We start from the raw sequence: 20845 nt of genomic DNA on the forward strand, positions 1-20845 counted from the left end.
CTCTGTTTTTGGTGTCACAGAGAACTTAGTCATTTATTATGACTGAATTCTCTAACTAATAAACTAAAGAGTATTTTTTACTTTGTGTATATGAAGAAAACCTGTTTTTTTTTTTTAATCTGTGTCCTGTGAACATTAAAGGGCATTTTTCCCATGGTGAAGGATGGGGCTTGACCTATCTGGGATGGACTACTCATGAAAAATTCCAGGGGAGTTGCTTGCCTGGATTTCATCTTAGGTCCCTGAGCAGTAGGCCAATGTCTTAAGTGTCTCAGCTGTCTGGATGAAAACCAATTCTACAGAACATAAATTAATGCTTTTGCAACTATTTGTACTTTTGAATATCAAATGCTTGGAGAGAAAGTGTATATACAGTAGTTTTAAAAATATCAATGTATTCACTATAATATTCACTTCAAAGTAATCATACACTTTGGCTTATGAATTACAGATAATTATTTTAAGAATAATCAAAAAAACTTTTCTAGTATTTTATATCACTTATAAATACATTTTCAGAAAAAACAATATTTTTAAAAGAAGAAATTTTATTGCAAAGTATGTTGTATATGTAGTACACTTTTTACCAAAGAATAACAGTCATAATTTTACAAAATTTAATTTAATTTTCAAATATTTTATGGATAACCAATGTAACATTACGGTGCACTCTTGAAAATCTGAATTGATTATTATATGGGTTGTTCATATAAACAGAAAGTAAAGTTTTATATGTAAAGAAAAGGAAGTAAAATAGGGCTACAGACAAATTTATTTATGAAAAATTAATGTTTACTGCACATTTTAACATGGATTATTTTTTAAAAACATGGAAAATGTTAAGATTTCTTTAAAAATAAATAATAAAAAAATTGGTTCAATTAGTCTGATTTGAATTAACAAGAGTGCATTGTATTATAACTTTGAATAATTAATTCAGATACAGGTTCACCTCAGATAATTGGGATTCTACTGTAAGTTTTGGTTTGGTTTAAAAATACAGTTGAGTCCACTTAACATTGGATTTTTTTATACTGTAATTCATAAAAGTTTAAACAATAATATATATTAAAAAATGATTTCTATTATCTTTCATCATTTAACATCAATGTGAGATAAATCATTCATATTCAATTGTAACTACAATAATACACATTTTTATTCATAAAACTATTGTACTTATATTATCTGTATAATAAATGTTAAAATCACTGTTATATGATCCAAAATGTTCATGGGTGTCCTATTTTATCCAAAATAGCATTGGTCCACATTAACTTGAATAATTAGGATTCTACTGCAATAATAATCACATAGGAAATTTCTAGGTTATTGGAATTAATTTTCTCAGAATTATAAATTGAAAATTTATTGACAATAAAGACATACCTATCTATATGTAAATTTGCAGATAATTAATTAAGGCTGTGTACTGTACACATTAGGTGTTTTGCGTTGCGTTAAACGTGCGTCAGCAGTGTACACACCGTGCATTAGCTCAGCGTTCAATGACCGTTTAGTGGAGCGTGAGCACTGGCTCAGTTTGGAAATGGACGTGAAAGTAATTGCTTGTGTGTGCCTCCTCCATCCTCGCTATAAAAGACGATGGCAGAGGCAAAGAGAATTTTGGGTGCACCCAATATTACAAGATAGACTGACGCATGGAATGTTTGTGACATTGTATCCAAAACTAAGACAGTATGAACCCAAATTTTTTAATTCTTTTAGAATATCTATAAAATCATTTGATGATGGCTGGTCTCTTTTAGATTTCATCAATAAATAGATCAGTATCGAAATGATCATTCTCCATTTTGGCCAATGTATGTCTGCTCTACCTAAAAGCGCACGATCGAATGTACAACAACATGGCAGCACATATATCTCAAAGCGTGCGGCTGACACCCGCAAAACTAACAAAAATCTATCAACGCACGCTTGGCCAGAAGCGCACGTTTGAGTATGAATACCTATGCAGAACTCTTGGTTCTTTAAAATGCGCATTATCAAAACGCACGTTTAAAAATGCCTAATGTGTACACAGCCTTAAAATATCCCAAATCTGTCTTGAGATATTTGTTGTTGTAGATATTGAGTTTAATTAACCTTTAAACTAATTCAAAAATATTTGTAAACAAAATTCTTTGCTTCTATATGAGAAATTTATGAATGTTAAACATCACATTATTTATAATTTAAAATAATTCACTTTTATTTTTTAAAACTTTAAAAAATTTTTATCACTGCTTTGAATTAGGATTTAATTCCACAATGCTAAAAATACTCTTCTCAATTTTATTTTTCTTTTCTATTGAAAATGTTATTAAATAAATAATGAAAATATACAAAATTTAAAACATTTTTAAACAACAGTCAGATAAAAATTTCTTTTATTTTACAGATGATAAATATTTTAAAGGCTTTTACTTCTCAATTCAACAAAATGTAATTTTGATAATAAAGTAAAGCTTTGAAAATATTCCAAATTTTTAAAATAAAGGAATTCAATTTGAATGATATTAGAAGTGATTTATGAGATAAAAACATGAAGTGTACTTATGCATCATAACATTTAAAAATACAGTTGAGTCCACTTAACAGAGCATCAGAAAAGGGAGCAGTGTGTTTAAAGAGACCACTCTCCCATGTTCCTGATTTTGTTTATGTTTTACATCAGTTAGGCTCCTGTTCACAGAGCACTAGATACTAGAGCAATTTGTTTAAGTGAGTGCTAAGTCTTGGCACTTTTAGAGCAGCAGTCTGCATAAGGGAGCACCATTCTAAAAGAAGTTTTATAAGCATCTATCTAATTTTATGATACATTATCACCCAGAGTACATGATGACAAGACACTCTACATGCATGGTCACCAATTATTTTTTATGGGGATCTATTTCAAAAACTTGCCCAACCTCTAAGGTCTGGAAAACTTTATCAGTGACTCAAGGTCTAAAACTACACTAATTCAAAAGAGTGATTTTATTCTATTTTAGTAAAGGAAATCCTTGTTAATTGAACTTGAACAGTTCAAAATCCCATTAGTCTGTAACCATACTTTTGTCTCAGCAAGGGATATATAGATATTTACACATTAAGGAATTTGGTTAATTTGAAATAGGGTTACTTCAAAATTCAAAGTGAAAATTCTGTCTGAACTGTGACATGCATATGTTAACTTGTTCGTTTAGATCAGGGGTGGCCAACCTTTTGCATACCATGCGCCAATTTTTTGATAGACGAGTTCAGATGCGCAGTGGCGTACCGTGGGTGTTAGCCGCCCGGGGCGGAGAAAAATTTCGGCCAACCTTTAATCAGGTATTTCAATTTAAAAGATCAAAATTCAGTTGTGTGAAAAAAAAATTAATAAAAAATGCGGTGGTGGTGTAGTTACCCGTACAAAATAGTCCCATTTGACATTAGTGGCATACTCGTGGACTGTCCGGACGGTAGCACTGTCATTTAGACGCCTATGCACTGATCGATAATAAACATACATGCATACACTGTAATTTACTATGTGGAGAACACTCATTTTATCTGTAAAGTTGATTGCAACGAATTGTGCAACAAATGAACTTGCCAAGACAGAATATAAAAAATTAATTTTCTATGTAATATTCTTAATTGCAAAGAAGCCAAATCTGGCAATGTTGCTCAGAACTGACTAAAGCGCCACTTGTAATCGTCCAATGCGCCAAGTTTGGCGCATGCGCCACGGTTTGGCCACCCCTGGTTTAGATTGAAGTGCCTCCATACTATTGGAGAACAATAGACCAAGAACAACTCTAATCTGGTCAGTATGGCTTTGCATTTACAATAACACATTTTTGGGTGTTACTTTACTCATGGACTACCATTTTTTTCTCTTATTTCATAAAATGCAGATGGTTTTAAAATTGCAAGTTATTGCATATTAAAGAGATATAAAATGTATATGAATAAACAATACAGATTATATGTACTGTACATTCTCATCTTTAGTAGACAGGACTAGAAGTGATTAGAGACCAGATTTTGAAGGTCACACGACCTTACTTTGAGGTGGTAGTATACTTATTTGTTTTTTTTACTGCACCTCCCATTAGAGAGAACTCAGAAAGTTTGAAAGAAGGGCATTCCCATCTTTTCAGCTAGGTCACTTACTAGTAATGTGATTAGTAAATATATTGTATTTACTGATTATTCAATAGAACAATAAAATTGATGTTATAAGAAAGAAAAACCAATATGCAAGTACAGTAAAATTATATAATGAATTTTAATGTTTCAGAGTGTGATAAGTTACATAGAACTCCTAAGACATGAAAAAGTAAGGAGAATCAAACACCATTAACAATCCTGGTTACTTTGGATAAGGGAGCAGTCCAGATAAAGAAGCATGACATAGTGATTCCAAGGGTGCTACTCTCTTAAGTAGACTTGACTGTATTTAATTTTGTTTACTTTTTTGAAATTATGTTGATTTCATTTCTTTTATACAAATATATAACAACTTTTCACTTTTAAACTATATTTTATATAATAAAATATATAAATGTAATAACGTTTATATATTTTATTATATAAAATATTTATTAACTTACTGTATGAAAAACAACTTATTAACTGAAAGTATATATAATAGTTAGTTTTTAACACTTAGTTTAAATAAATAGATACATATATATGGGCTTATCACACCAGTGAATGAGATTAATTTACAAATTTTTTAATGATTATTAACACCTTAATAATCATTAATAAACTTAATAAACATTATTATACTTTATTTTATAATGTTTATTGATGTATGAACACCAACTGAAGAGGGACTACTATTGTGTCCGAAATGCATTTTTAGTGTTCTTTATCATGTATATGTTAAAAGAGCCATAGTCTATTGTAAAATTTTATTAAGGTGTTAATAATCATAAAAGAATTTGTGGATTAATCTCATTCACTGGTGTGATAAACCCATATGTATATGTGTCTATTTATTTAGATTAAGTGTTAAATAGTATTAAGGGCTAAAAGCAATATATTATTCCATTGTATAATAGTTAGGTTTGTTAATATTGTAATATATAATATAATTTAAATAAAAACACATTCTCAGTTCTATAAATTGATATACTTTTAGCAATACAAATTATTCCCAAAATTGATTTGTGCACATTCATTCAAAAAAAGAAAATAATGATTCTGCAATTCAGTGAAATATTTGACAAACTGAAATATAGAAGCTAAGTTTAACTTTTTATTTAATGCATATAAATTCAAATTCTTTAATTGAATGAAAGATGAAGCAATAAATTTTAAAAAATTTCAAATAAAATTTAAATTTGGCTTCTATACTGTATTTCTATCTGTCCAATTTTATATATATAAACAAATTTTTTTAACAGCTATCTATATTCATAATATTCATTTACAAATAACAATATGTTACTAAATACATAAATGCAAACAATACAATTTAATAATGTAAATAAATATTAGATATTAAATAATAATAATAATTCAAGATTATATACAAATATATACTTTATTGAAATTATTACAATAAAATATTTTGCATAAAACTAAAATAAAGATTTTCCTTTTTGGTTTATTTTTGTGATGAGTATAAATATGTAAGTACCCTTATTTTATGACAGAGAAGACTAGGATGCAAATTTCAATATATTCCTTTCATGCTAAATTTAAAAGTTATATTAATAATCATATTATCATTAATTCAATTTGTAATTGCTGATAAATTCACTTGTTTATCATTTAAAATTTATCAGTAATTATAATTTAATTAATAATAAATGTATTTCTTTGATTACTTTTAATATAAATCAACAAATAAAAATTTAAATTTTAGATATTACACTAATATTTAGATTACAATAACAAATACATATTATTCTTATTAAAAATTGTTTTAAATGCACATTTAATACATTTAGGATTTCTTGTAATTGTTCTAAGTTATTATCTTGCTAAATAATGGATGTAGGAAAAGTTTGAAAGTAATTTTACAAAGAAATGGGAGATAAATTATTCTGGATATTTTACTTTTTAAAAATGTTATTCTTTAATTCTCATTGAGGACCTAATGAATATGGTATTACAATAATGCAGTGGTTCTCAAGCTTTGAGGCTGCAGAACATCACTCATATACTTTTTATTATGCAGAACATAAGCATCAAAGTATTCAGAAATTGTCAAGCAATTTCATGTTTAATGTTCTCATGAAACAATGAAGCCATAAACTAATAAACTTTATTGTATTGAATAAATAGTAAATTTGGGACTATCTATGAATAAAGTAATATGCTATAGTACATTGGAATAAATTTGCAATAAAAAACTTTAAAAAAATTTTTTATGCAACATTACAGGCAAGTTTTCAAAACACAGATTGAGAACCAATGGAATAAAGCATTGAAAGCTGTAGAAAATTCCACAAGAAAATAATTGAAACTAATACTGAAATAATGGAAATATTGATGCATAGAGTAATAATAATAATAATAATGACATTGGAAAAAATCAAATCTCAAAGCAAACAAATTTTAAAAAATTAAGCTCCTTTTAAGAAGGCATTTCCTTTTTTTTTTTTTTGTAGAACAATTCTATTTAGTCTTAAAATTCACAAAAGTACTTAAATTATTTTGAAAATTAATTTTCTTTCTGTATCTTGTTCCAAACTTTAAAATGTGAATCTAATTTTTTAAAATCTATTTTAGTGACACCTTAATTGTCTCATTAGGCTGCAATTTGAAAAAATTGTAGACCTATAAATTCCCATTGTCATCTGTCTGTCTATCCTTCCTTAATCTCGAGATGAGACCAGATGAAAGATGAGACCAGATACGAAAACCTTTGAGGCAGCAGCCCTGATTAACTATATAAAAACTTCTGATGCAAACCGGAAGTCATGTCATTTCAATTCAAAAAATTCCCACCCCCTCAAATAGTGTTAGATGACCAGCACAATTCTATTGTTAAAGGAAAAGTATGATGTATGGGGCAAGCCACTTCTAATTTGAGGTGGAGAGCATACATTTTAAATTAAATAAATTAAAAGTATGACTAAAAATTGCAGCCTGGCATTGTGATGATGTCACAATAAATAATTTCTTGTTAATATACAATAAATCAACTAACAATATAGCTTCATTATGAGTAATTTTTCTTTTAGATATAAGTCTGAACATCATTATTTAATTATTATTAATTTTTAAAATTCAAAATGGATAAATAAACTGAATATTGAAAATAATTATAAAATAATAAATTAAGAATTCAACACTTCTATGTTAGACCTTATTTTGAATGAACTGGTAATAAAATCAAGAACGTTGACTATTTTAACAATATAATCTTAGAAAGGAAGAGATCACAATCAAGCCATTTAATCCTCTTCTTCATATACTATTCATAAAAATATAATCTGTTAAGTTTTTAAAGTGAAACATTTGGTAAAATAATAAATAAAACTTTCATTAAGTCTGACCCCACTCAAGATATGACATATGACATTTCTCTATCTGCCCACCTCTTGACCTTTAACTACCAAAATTTAATAGCATCAATACCCCTTATATGGAAATAAATGCAGTTTCAAAATTTTTGGTCCATCAGTTCTGAGATATATTGCAGAATATATTTATGTTTTAGATGTGTTTGAAATTATTTTTATTATTTAGAGCAATTTTTCATTTTTTGATGTTATATTTACTTTGTAATATAAATATATTTTTTTAGTTCAANATGCATTACAGAATTGATTCGAAACTTTTTTTAATATTATTATTGATTTTTAAAATTCCTTTTAAAACAGTAAAATCGCATTTATGTTTTCTTTTTCTTTTACTTTTTTTTCCTTTTTCTTTTCTTTTCATGGATATGCTCGTATTCTCATCATTTAAATTTTGTTAAAATAGAGGAAAAAACACATTATAACAAAAACATATGTAGTATAAATTATTAATGTAATTTTATACTTTTTAAGGTTATAAATATATTTTTTAAGTTCAAGTTTTTGTTATTAAAACATAATTTTATTTATAATGAGCCATACTTTAAGTACATGTACAATTTTTGACCCACTTTTGACTTTCTTCATTTTGTATAATGATATATTTTTGCAGTGCCATAACTAGCCATTCCTGTGCCTTGTGCAAGAATTTGCATTTAGGCCACTTAATTAATTAGGCTTGGGAAAATAATAAAATAAATACATGCATTTTGGGTTCCCCTTTCAAGTGGGCCCTGTGCAGGTGCACTTGTTGCACCTGCCTAGTGTTAGTCAGCAGTGCCTGTATGCAGTATGTAATATAATATACAGTAGACCCCTATAAAACGGGTTCATATAAAACGGATTCATATAACACGGCTAAAAAATTGTGATTTTATTTGTATAAACACACTAAAAAAGACTCATATAATATGGTAAAATGTCATCACCGACTCGTGTCGTGACAGGATTGGTCGAATCTAGACCAATAGTGGATATTGCACAAACCATTGAGTTTAAACGAGCAGCGGACCTACTAAAAACCATTTATTATTTAATGGCCATAAAAATTATATTTATATTAATGATGTCTCCAAAGTTCAGCGAATTTTTCGCAGAAAAATAATTTATCAGAAAAGTTCAATGCGCCGCTCCGCTATGAAAACAAGTTTAAGCAATGTTATCGTCAAACGGTGCACACTCAGTAAGTAATCCTACAATTTTTTGTTTATAGCATAGTTTATATGGGTTATTCCCAAAAAATTATACATGTTTTGGAAATGTTGAGCCAAATTAGTCTAGAATCGATTAATTTTATGGAAGAAAACCTTTCAAACATCTGTAGTCCCTAAACTGCATATGTGCCAGGCTGTAATTGGCTCATGTATTTAAGTGACTTGTACAACATGGAATTAATAAAACATGGAACATATCTAATATGTTATTGGGGGTCTACTGTATACTTTTGCTTTCATCATGTAAACTTAGATAGTCTAAGTGTAATAGTAGCCTAACAGGCCAAGTGTTGGCTGGAAAAAAGAAAAAGTACCAGTCAGAATTTTCTCAGCTTGTCCCTGTAGACTTGATGATTCATTCCTGGCTATGGGACTGCCTTTAGTGATGTGTACAATAGTTCATGGATCTCTGACATTGACTACAAAAAATTCTGCAAATATTTTCTAACTGATAGTTTAGTCACATGACTATTAATTAAGTAGGCTTTTAAAAACAAATTTGTATGCCACTAATACCACTAAAGTCTATGTAACAATACCTCAATCTCTTCCCTCCTCATACTCTACAATGATGTACGTTTTACAATTCCCCTCCCCATTAAACTGTACATGTAAGTAATGGACAGCCCCTAAATTCTTATGGTAGCAAATTATAAATATACATACTCCTTCAACTTATGTAATTTGAAGCAGCTTGCTATTTTATATAAATTATAATGCTATCTTAAAGAAAAAGAAGTCAACAAAGAAACACATCTGAAACCAGAACAAATTAACTCAAATTAATTTGTTTTGTTGTTTAAAACTTTAGTGATAAAATCAGTAATGCAAAAATATACATACCTTAAAAATTTGAGTATACAAATGGTGGTCTCACTGTTTTTTTTTTTCAACTATGCTTCATTAGAAAGGAACTTTCAGATTACAAAAAAGGCCAAGCATTATAATTAACTGGAAATAATTACAAATTTAAAACAAAAGAATTAAACCAATTTATTGTAGCAATTCAAAATTTTTGACAAAACAATGTAGCTATGTCTTTAAAAAAATGTGTAGGATGTCCCTGCAAGCTGTTGAAGAGACATGAATGATGGATCATTAGAACAGGATCAAATACAATAAAAACTGCAAATGAAGTGAAACAAGATCTTCAACTGATCATGTTTAAACATACATATCTATAAACTGTATATTTTTAGATATGATTCCTTTTTATTAATTAAAAGAGAAAAGCATAGTGTATGTCAAAATTGATAGTGTACCACATCTGATGCCTAAATACAAGACAACTAGATTGAACTTCTGCAAGAGAACATAAACAAGGACTGGAAAATGGTATCATTTAACTCCCTTTTTATTTCTCCCTTTAACTTATGTTAATGCTGTGGCATTAAAATAGTACAATTATAACAGATTTTTGTTTCAAGTAATATTCAGTGATGAGAAACAGTTAACTTGGATGAGGCCAATGGGTTTGCTAATTGTTGACATAATTTATGTAAAGAACCAGTGTTCTTTTCTAAATTAAATTTCTCTGAAGGAATCCTGATGGTTTGGGGAGCATTCAGCTTTCAAGACAAGCTGAAATTGGTCTTTACATCATTCAAAATAGACAGTAATGAGTATCAACAAGTACTGCAAGACCATTTGATCCCATATTTGTGATATTTTAGAAGAAATAAGTTTACTTTTCAACATGACAATACATCAATACAAGTTAGCACAAGCACATGTGTTTAGTTAAATCAGAGAAGCATTGAAGAAGATTAAGTTAAGAAGTAGCCAGCTTGTTTTCCAGGTTGCAATCTTGAGGAAAATCTACAAGGAAATCTAATGAGAAGTCTAGAAAATAACTGACAATATAACAGACAAGAACGTCATAATGCAATAATGCTAGCTTGGGACAAAATATCTATTTTGTTTCAAGCTAACAATGGGTACATTCAGCAAACAAAAAGTATGTATTGCTTTAGCTCAGCACTATAATGCAGCATTGTAAGATTGGCTAGATGTGTATGGTTCTTTAACTGGCAGATATGTTATTGATTCAGAACTTAGAAGCAAGATATTAAACATTTATATGTGGTATATTTTTGTATTTATAATTACCTTTTATTATTCCATAATTATGATTATATTGAAAATTTGTTCATTAAATTTTAAATTTTCACTCATTCTTAAGCATGATACAACTGAAAAATGTGTTGTTCTAAAGTACTGTAATGTAGCAGAATGAATATGCACTTGAACAATAGCAGACTGCTTCAAGATAGTGCTGACAGAGTGATGTCATTTAGATTAGTTCAGCCAGACTCTTCACTAAAGTGCTGCAGTGTTGCTGTTTGCACCCAATGGCACTTTGCAGATCTTATAGAAAATACATACAAGCACATTTTTCAAATAATTAATCCAAATGGACTTTTTTGTAGTTATTAAATTTAATCAACATTTTGGTTTACAGAGAGAATTTTTATTTTGAGGCTATTTATGTTTTTGCATTAATTAGATTCTGGATTTCACCACTTTTGTTCAAAATTTACCCTTTGTAACATTCTCTTTTACACTACACAATATTCAATAGTTATATATATTCATTTAGCAATAAATTTAATGCAGTATATGTAAGTTCTTCAAATTTATGAAAATGGAGGGTAATGTATATTTACGTTTCATAGAATAGTATTAGAGAAAATACTTTTAACTGAAATCATTTTTGTAATTATGTGATTTAATCCATTATTTTTATAAATGATAATATATTCAGCATTTAATATTTTACATTTTCTCTTTAAGTAATTACATTTATAAATATTTATTGTAGAATTTTGTTTATAACTATTTTAGATAAAATTATGTACCAGTTATCAAAAAATAATCTTTATCCAAAAGATTATTAAATAAAATTAATACTCTGATATAATTGAAATTTCATTTCCTAATCATATATTTGCATATTTTTCTTTCTGAGCATTATCAGTCAGCAAATTAGTTTTTGCTGTTATTCTTGCAAAACAAACTTAAATTCTATACATTAAAGACTTGTCAGATAACTAACATTTGACAATATAATTGTTAAATTGAAGAAACAGACCATATATCAGTGTTCTCCCCAAACTAAATTTTAGCTGGTTGATCAAGCAGTTAAATATTTCCTTTAAACCAATTAAAAATATTTATTATTATATTTTTAAAGAAATTAGACTATAGATTAGTATACTAATGAATGTTATAATTATGAGTATTTGTTTTATTGTCATTAACTGAGATTTGTAGGAAAATTTACAATAGCAGCCAGATAACACTGCAGGTCAGCCATCTAAATTTTTTCCTGAGAACACCAATAGATTCTTTAATCATACAAAATAATTTACAATTGTAAAATTCCTTGTAATTTACCTATGTATAAAACAGAAAAACTCTGAAAACTTTAATAAAAATATATTTACTTGTGAAATTAGTAAGCATCTGATTTCCTAACAAATAAACACAGTATAAATTTTATGATCACCCATTAAAAGAAACCAAGACTGAAAAACACTGTTTGGTTTATGGTAAAACTAGTTGTTGATAATTGATTATAAATGGATTGTCAATAACCAAAATTCTGATTATTATAATAGGCATTTACTTCATTACTAATAGATATTTCACCTAAAAGGGAAAATAATGCATTGATTCCAATATGGAGCTAAATACATTTCTTTATCTAATTCTTAATTTCTTTGTTTGGAAAGATATGCAGTTTAAGTTAAATAATAGGATTTATACTTTATATGAATATTTTATGTAGAAAAGATAAACAATTCCAAAGTTACAGAATAAACAAAAAACTATTTTACTGGAGTAAACAATATTAGAGAACTAACACATCAACAGACATTTTTGAGTTCAGAGCTCTGTAAGCTTATGGAACTACAACAGATCAAGCATTATCTAGCAACAGCTTTGCTTTTGCAACATTCAAACTTTCCAAGTTGATTCAGCCTGATGACAAGCTAGACTTAAAAGTTCTTGCCGATGTGTTAATTCTGTAATATTTTTTAAACCAATAAAGTAGTTTTATTGTTTGTTATTCTCTAGAAAAGATATATTTTTTAAATAGTTATACAAATATAATCAAATGATACATCTGAATTCTTATTGGTTAAAATATGGCTAATTAATTAATAAGATATCAAATTAAAAATCTGGCTAGATAGCCCAATAAGAATTTAGCTGTATTATTTGATTATAATGTTTGGTTTTATATGTCATTTTATACACAAGTATATTAACAAAAACAAAATTTACTTTTCTTAGATGCTGTCTATCATTAGAAGTGTTATACATTTAGAAGTTAATAAAATCAAATGCATTTAATTTTCTTATATATCTGCAATGTATTGTAAAAACAAATGTTTATTCCACAGAATCAGTCATTTCAATTAGTTTATTAAAAAAACAAAATTCAAAACATGAAGCAATTAATTTGCTCCAATTTATATACTTAATAATTAAAAAAAAACATTTGTAATGTAACATAAACATTTAAAATATATTATCTATTTATATATGTATATATATATCTTTTATAATAAGACTAGAAAATAATTTTTTGAATATCTGCAGAAATATCCATATCATCAATATCCTCTGGGCCAATGTCTTCAACATCTAATTCATTTTCAAACATTTTTTGTAACAAATTTTCAACGTTTTTATCTGAAATATTAGTAGATATTTATTTATATAATTCTTTCAACAATATTCTAAAATATTTCAATTTAAAAATTATACCCATTAAAATATTAATAAAAAATGAATTGTTGTTTCTTTGCAGACACACTAAGGTGACATATATCAACACTTGGCAACTTATTGACTATTTATTCAGTTGGGTAAACTGAAATAATCAACTGAATAAATAGTCAATAAGTTGCCAAGTGTTGATATATGTCACCTTAGTGTGTCTGCAAAGAAACAGCTTAATAGTGTTGATATATGTCACCTTAGTGTGTCTGCAAAGAAACAGCTTAATAACAACAACACGGTTTCATCAGAATAAAAAAAAAATGAATTATTCAAAAACTTTGTTTAGATTAGTGTAACAAACTGTTAAAAAATATAAAAGCAATGTTAAAGTTTCAGTTCAATTACAATTTTTTACACATCTGAACAAGATATGTATACAAATTTTTAACTGTATTATGATTATAAAACTATAATATGAGGGAAACAAGGCATTAGAAATATAACAATCAGCTTATAATCAAATAAGTACAAATTTTATAAATTGCTGTCTACATATGAATTATTATAATTTTAAATGGGAAAAATTAAACTCATATCTAAAAATAACCATCATTTAATGAAAATTCTAAAATTTATAAAAAAAATTCCATTTTTAATAAAATAAAAGAGAATAGTTAATTTTGAAACAAAAAAATTTGTATTAAATTAAAATATTTTACATTTCTATGATACACTTATCTTCTACTTCATGATTTTTCTTCTAGTTACTGATGAAAGAAAAATCATGAAAAATCATGAAACTAGCATAAATTATAATTTATGCTAGTTTTTCATATTATGAATTACAGTATTTTTCACAGATGAGATACTCTATAAAGTAATTAGATGATCATTCAGCTTAGTACATTATTCACTCTTTTAGTAGAAAATACAATGCCAAATACATTATTCATTCAGTGTTGGTTTCCAGCTAGTTCATTTTCAAGTATTCTCAACATGCTTCTACTTCTTTGGATCATAGTATTATGCAACATTTGTATTTCACCATGGGATCAATAACAGTCCAAATCACTATATTGTTAAATAGATCTTATCATTCAATAAGGGTCATTATTAGTGACACATGTATTAATATATTATTAATTTTTAAAGGTCTTTGAATGATATGCATTAAATACTTGAACAACATATATTATTATTAATGACAAAAGATACACAGAACTTTATTGCTGCTGCAGTTATTTAAGCATTTGCTTGATTTTTGAATAAAAACAATGTTTCTTGTATTTGCTTTATGATTGGTTGTCATCTGCTAGTTTCATTAACGACCATCGACATCCATTGTGATAACAGACTTATTAAACACAGAATAGAAAAGATTGCCAGATTAGAAAATCAATATTTATTGGTTTATATTATCTGGAGAATGCATTTCAGACCTTCTTGTCCCTCATCAGCCCTATACAAGTTATACATTGTCAGTAATTGTACATCTTTTTACACAAATTAATATACAATAGAGCATCGTTTATCTAAAAGTCGGTTATCCGAAAGCATTCCAGTTGGCAAATGTAAATTTTCGCTAGTGCTGTGGTACTGCAATCTTTGGCTATATCTTGGGCTACTCCAATATTTTTTTGTTGGTGTGTGTGTTTTAGCTGGCAGCACTGGCATTTTTGTGTTGTGTTTTTCTGAGGATTGTGTGTCATGGGCTGTGTTCAGTAACGCAGAATTCTTACTAAGTCTAGTTATGCTGCAATGTTGAACTCTTTTCTAACTACTGCTTGACTCCTCCCACCACTAGCTTCTTTTATGTATTCTTAACTCCACCCACTAAGCCACTCAGAATTCTAAATTAGGTGTTCTGTGTTACTGAACACGGCCATGCTGAATCAAACGTTTTTGATACTACATCAACTTCTAAAGTATATTGTTTTTTTGTTTTTATATTTTTCAAAAAATTGATTTTGTTTGTACAAAATAAAAAAATAATTTTTAGCAATACAATAACCATAGTTATTATTTTAAAAAGTTTACGTTAGGCTTAACATCGATGAAAATTCAACGCAAAGCGACATGCAACGGAGAAAAATTTCAACGTGGGATAGGTTAATATATTTTTTCATACATAATCGGTTATCTGAAAAATAAGTTATCCGAACAACCCCAGTCCTCAATTGATTTGGATAAACGACGCTCTACTGTACATAGATCTTGTTGTGAAACCAGATAATAAATCTGGTTTCACAACAAATGTTGATGGCCATTAATTAATTAATGAAACTAGCAAAAATAATGTTCTTTTGGATCCAAGATTCAGAATTTTTTCCTATTTGTATTAATGAAAAAAGTTCTTTACATATTAAAACTTTTGCTTTAAAAACAATGTTCCTAAAAATAATCCATAAAGAGAAGGATGAGCACTACTTAACCTAGTTCTACAAAAAATTTAAAATTGTTTTGGATGAAATTCTGTATCAGCTTTTCTATAAAGCTGACACAGAAAATCATCCAAAAAAATTTTACATTTTTACAGAAAAAAAATGCTAATTATTATAATAGCAGTTCTATTTTCATTTAAACAAACTTCGATTATCAGCACAAAACCTTTCTCACTAATTTCTAGCCATATTAACAGGAGTACAAACATTTTCGGCCTTCTTAACAGGCCTTCCTCAAGTACACTGTGGAGCGTCGGTTAGAAGAAGTTTAAATGCTGCCAATGTTTACCCAAACTTCTTCTAACCAACGCTCCACAATGTACCCGAGGAAGGCTATATAGAAGGCCAAAAACGTTTGTATTCCTGTTAATACGGCTAGAAATTAGTGAGAAAGGTTTTGTGCTGATAATCTTAGAAATAGTTCTAGCTACATATGCATAGTAGTGTAAACAATCTTCATTGATATTACATTTGCTACTAGTAAAAATATCATTTAAAATCATGTGTTAATCATATATGATTTCAAATGGTATGATATGATATAACTTTATTTCAGTCATCAGAACATTATATGATTTGATGTCAGTTAACACCATAATATATAGCAAGGGTGGGCAACCTTTTTTATAACATGGGCCAGAATAAATTTTACGTTTCTTCCGCGGGCCATAGTAGTTAATTGACACCTTGTGACCTGTAAATTTTTAGTCTGCAAATATGAAATAAATAAATAAATAAATAAANAATTCCTACTGGAATTTAATTTATAGGTCTGCAGTTTTTGGCAATTGCAATTTTTGTAAATTTTGTCTGTCTGTCTTTAATCTTGAGAATGGAGTTAGATAGATGAATGTCAAGACCAGATAAGGAAAACTTAGGAGCAGGAAGCACTGATTAACTATATACAAACTTCCCATTTGGAGCAGAAGTAATATTATTTCAATAAAAAATTTTTTTCTGAATGGAGTTAGATACATGACTGGCATAACACTATTGTTAACAGGAAAGTATGATGCACAGGGGCAAGACAGTATTAAAATTGAAAGCATTGTGATGAAAAATTGCAGCCCAGCATTGTGACAATGTCATAATAAATAATTGTTCCTTGTTAATTAAAGATTTCCAATTTCAATAAAATTGTTCAACTTGTTTAATAATACACCTGGGTGTCATTTGAAATCAATCAGAAACCATTTCATAAAATATATCAAGTCATTTGAAACTGTCTAAAAATCATTTCAGACAGTTTCAAATGACACAAAATGATATCACTTATAATTCAGGATCATTTATTGACAAGACTATGTCTTGTTTATAAAATCGTACTGCCTCATGTTCTTATCAGCATAGAGGTATGAAGGAGTACATGTAGAGAGTTGATATTTGGCACAGAGTATTAGGTGCCCAAATCATTTGCACATAAAAAAATCCAGACTCATAGGTAGTCAGGGGACCAAGAATTGAGGCAAAATAAAATCCAAAATGGCGACCCTTTTCTAGAAACAGACAAAACAGCCACCTCACCCGACCGAAGTCAGGTAGGAGAGAGTACCACCCACAGTCATTCTAAGAAGTGAACTCTGACCTTAAGACTGAAGGCGCTTGCACGTGACCTTTGCCCCTTGACCTCACTTTGCTCCTAAACTCTAACAAGGAGAGACATCTTTTTACTACCTTTCGATTAGACAGCTGTGCCGATTTTAGATTTATATTGTATATCGACGCTGTTGTAAATATCACTCTACCAATACAAATTAAGTAAATTATCAGTTTCTTAGTACATTTTTAATGACAGAACAAAAGACACCGAACATGTGGTCAAGGTAAACGTGGACATCAGGGACAAGGTAGGAGAGACATTTTTTCACTTTACATTAATTGACCTTTCGAGTTGACAGCTGTGTGATCTTGGATTTATATTGATCAATATGCTGACGATCACGCCAAAATACTATATTGTAAAAAGAGAAGGCACTGAGGTCGGCGTTATGCGTGCATTTTTTTAATCGCTAGTACTTTTGACGAACTTATAGTCGTCGTCATCAGGCGAATTACCGAAAGAATTAAACGGAAATAGTCCGATTTGGAATAGAACGCTTAAATTTAAGATGAAACTTTAGTCAAAGTCGTTAGGAACACGATAGAAATATTCAAAAATGTTCGAAAAACGAATGAGCAGAAAGCTCCATGATGTGCGAATACGCGCATGCGCAGATCTAGACGCACACTGTACACATTCTGGAGGATGCTAATTTTTACGTAATTGCTTGTATAGTGTGACCCATACACTGGGCAGCTCGAGAGTTGGAATGTTGCACGTGTCCAAGGTGGTAGTAAGAAGAGACTCCCATATGAAAACGATTTTTCGATCCTTACAGCTCTTGAGCATAACCGCTTGGGACCATAGCGGGTTGTAACCCTGCTCAAGTACTTTTCTTGCGAGCTCCAAATACCACATTATGCAGCAAAAGAGAATTTTCAAACTGACCAACAGTGTCTCCCACCTGCATCACGAACTGTTTAACAACACTGCAACAACAAACAACAAAAAGAACACATCGCTGCTCAGGAAGTGAACTACAAGACAACATCGACATTTGGGACTTCTGAACAGCCAATTGTGTTCAGAAATATTTGTTTCATAGTGTAAGTTTGTTTTATGCTAAAATAAACAAATTTTTGTAAGATACTTGTTGTCTTGTCTCCTCCACCACACCCATACATGAACATCCCTAGATCATCCTGATGCAGGATTAATGATCCCCCAAAAGATGGCTAACTTACATATATATCTTTCTAATATCAGTTTTTAACCATTATTTCTGGAACTTATTTTATAAAATTTATAAAAATATTTAACTTAAATATTCCATATTTATATTTAGAATTTTACTTACTTTTAGAAATTCGAAAACGTATCTCTGTTTCATGTGAAAGATCTGGTAGATTTGAAGGTGCTCTTTCTCTGGAATCCACTTCATCATCCTGATAATCATGATCACTATCTAACTGAAGATCTAAGTCGGCATTAGACACCAAAGTATCTTTATCAGTTTCATTTTGAACATGAGTCTGCTTCCTGGAAAATAATATTTTTAAAATTACAAATGTAAGGAAACTTGACATGTGCTTGGATTATTTCAAATAAATTGATGCAATTTTTATTATTTCTATTTAATATTAAAGACTTTCAAATGAAACCTATTACTATTATCTTTAAATGAATATGTAGAATATTAGTATAAATTCTAATGATAATAATGAGTACACAGTTTTAAGCTCTGAAAAATTTTTCCAATGAGAAAAATATCTTCTATCATTTGTTGAGTATACACAAAACCCATATAGAGCAGAGACTTATCAAATGATCCTGCTGAGCTCTCTATCTAAGCTTAATTCAAAAGTTTTGAAATACCTTTCACTAAATGTGATGCTAACAATAATAATACAATATCTGGACATATATACAGTATTTACACTAATTTTTTGAGATCTTTTTTAACTTAAAAATTTTAGTAAATAACACCAACAAAACCTTTAAAATTAAACCAGCACATATATTTTAATATAAATATGCTATGACAAGCACTCTCGATCCTAATTGAGATCTGCTTCAGGTCAAAACATTCAATAAAAAATTAGATTGCTAAAAGCTAAAGATTTTTTTAATTGTCATATAACCAATATGACTTCATGAACTGGTTGAATGCTTTTACATGTTTTTATGCAAATATAATTATGGCACATCTTTTTTTGAAAAAAACTAAAATTAACAATTATTTTTGAATAGTTTCTTACTGTTTTTAATTATTTCAATTAAAAAAGTAAAGAAAATTATTTTCTCGCTTAAGTAAAACCATTAAATAAATAATTTTAAAATAAAAAAAATATTTCAATAACTATAAATGTCACTAAATTTCACTTGCTATTCTAAAAAGTTTATCCAAATAAAACATTAAATAAATTCTGAAAGAATATCATAATATAAAATATATTTATAATAATTATTATGACAAGTTATTTGAAATATTAGCTATATGTATTTTAATAATTTGATGTACTGTACATACCGGCCTAATCTTAATCCCATCTCTTCAATTTTCGTTTCAATTGCACTTTCTAATTTACTTTTTGAAAATGAGTATTCCAATATGAAGGCTTCTAGCACAAAAGCTGTAAAAATGCTAAATAAAAAAATAAGATTTATTTATCTAATAAAAATTTAACAATTAAACATAATTCAGCAACCAACAACTGGATATATGTAAATTAAGCAAACAACAAAAAAAATCCAGCAGGACAATGTTAATGAACATTATGCAGAACAATGTTAATAACATCCAGCAGAACAACGTTGATAACATGCTGCAATTTTATTGTTTATATACTAAATAAAATTGCAGCATGTAAATCATAAGTTAAATAATTGTATTTCGCCAAATTATGTAAATTTATATAAATCCGCATTATGACTGGATGCAGATGCAGCTATCAGTGTTGTGTAATGTTAAGTAATCCATTGTATAAGACTATTGAAAGTCTATTAACCTGTAATCATTTAATTAGTGTGCTGGAAATACAAGAACTTTTTATAAAGAGATTTTAATCTTAAACCATTTGAAATATCTTTTAAGGAAATTATTTTCCAGGTACATACTTTTAATATTGGTGTATTGCAATAAATTTATATATTGGTTAACTATCTAACTAACTACTTTATAGTCTCATCATCAATTCCTCGTATTGTATCTTCATATAAGAACTCAATCTGAGACTAGAACAATAAACACCTCACTTTCCAAATCTGCATTGGCACATTCATACATTATTAAATTCAGTGGGTTTTATTGTGGAACCCCAAATTTTTATTGGCAAAACCTAAGATTCTGCAGAACACAAGTTGGGAACCCCTGCATTATGCATATGATATAGTCATTTTTTTCTCTGC

At 28.5% G+C, this 20845-nt stretch overlaps 1 protein-coding gene across 1 annotated transcript in view; it reads right to left on the reverse strand.

The window, feature by feature from the left end:
* Positions 1-11584: 11584 nt before the first annotated feature.
* The window catches only part of LOC111626335 (two pore calcium channel protein 1-like), a 64389-nt gene continuing 55128 nt past the window's right edge, over positions 11585-20845 (reverse strand). The window contains exons 17-19 of the mRNA XM_023369665.1: positions 19968-20081; positions 18795-18976; positions 11585-13426 (exon numbers count right to left, since the gene is read on the reverse strand). Coding sequence (XP_023225433.1) covers positions 13305-13426; positions 18795-18976; positions 19968-20081 — 418 coding nt within the window. The 3' untranslated portion in view covers positions 11585-13304. The remainder of the gene's footprint in view (positions 13427-18794; positions 18977-19967; positions 20082-20845) is intronic.

The sequence above is a fragment of the Centruroides sculpturatus genome, unplaced genomic scaffold (genome assembly GCF_000671375.1).
Source record: "Centruroides sculpturatus isolate CEXI.00-Female unplaced genomic scaffold, Cexi_2.0 scaffold26, whole genome shotgun sequence".
Classification (NCBI taxonomy): domain Eukaryota; kingdom Metazoa; phylum Arthropoda; class Arachnida; order Scorpiones; family Buthidae; genus Centruroides; species Centruroides sculpturatus.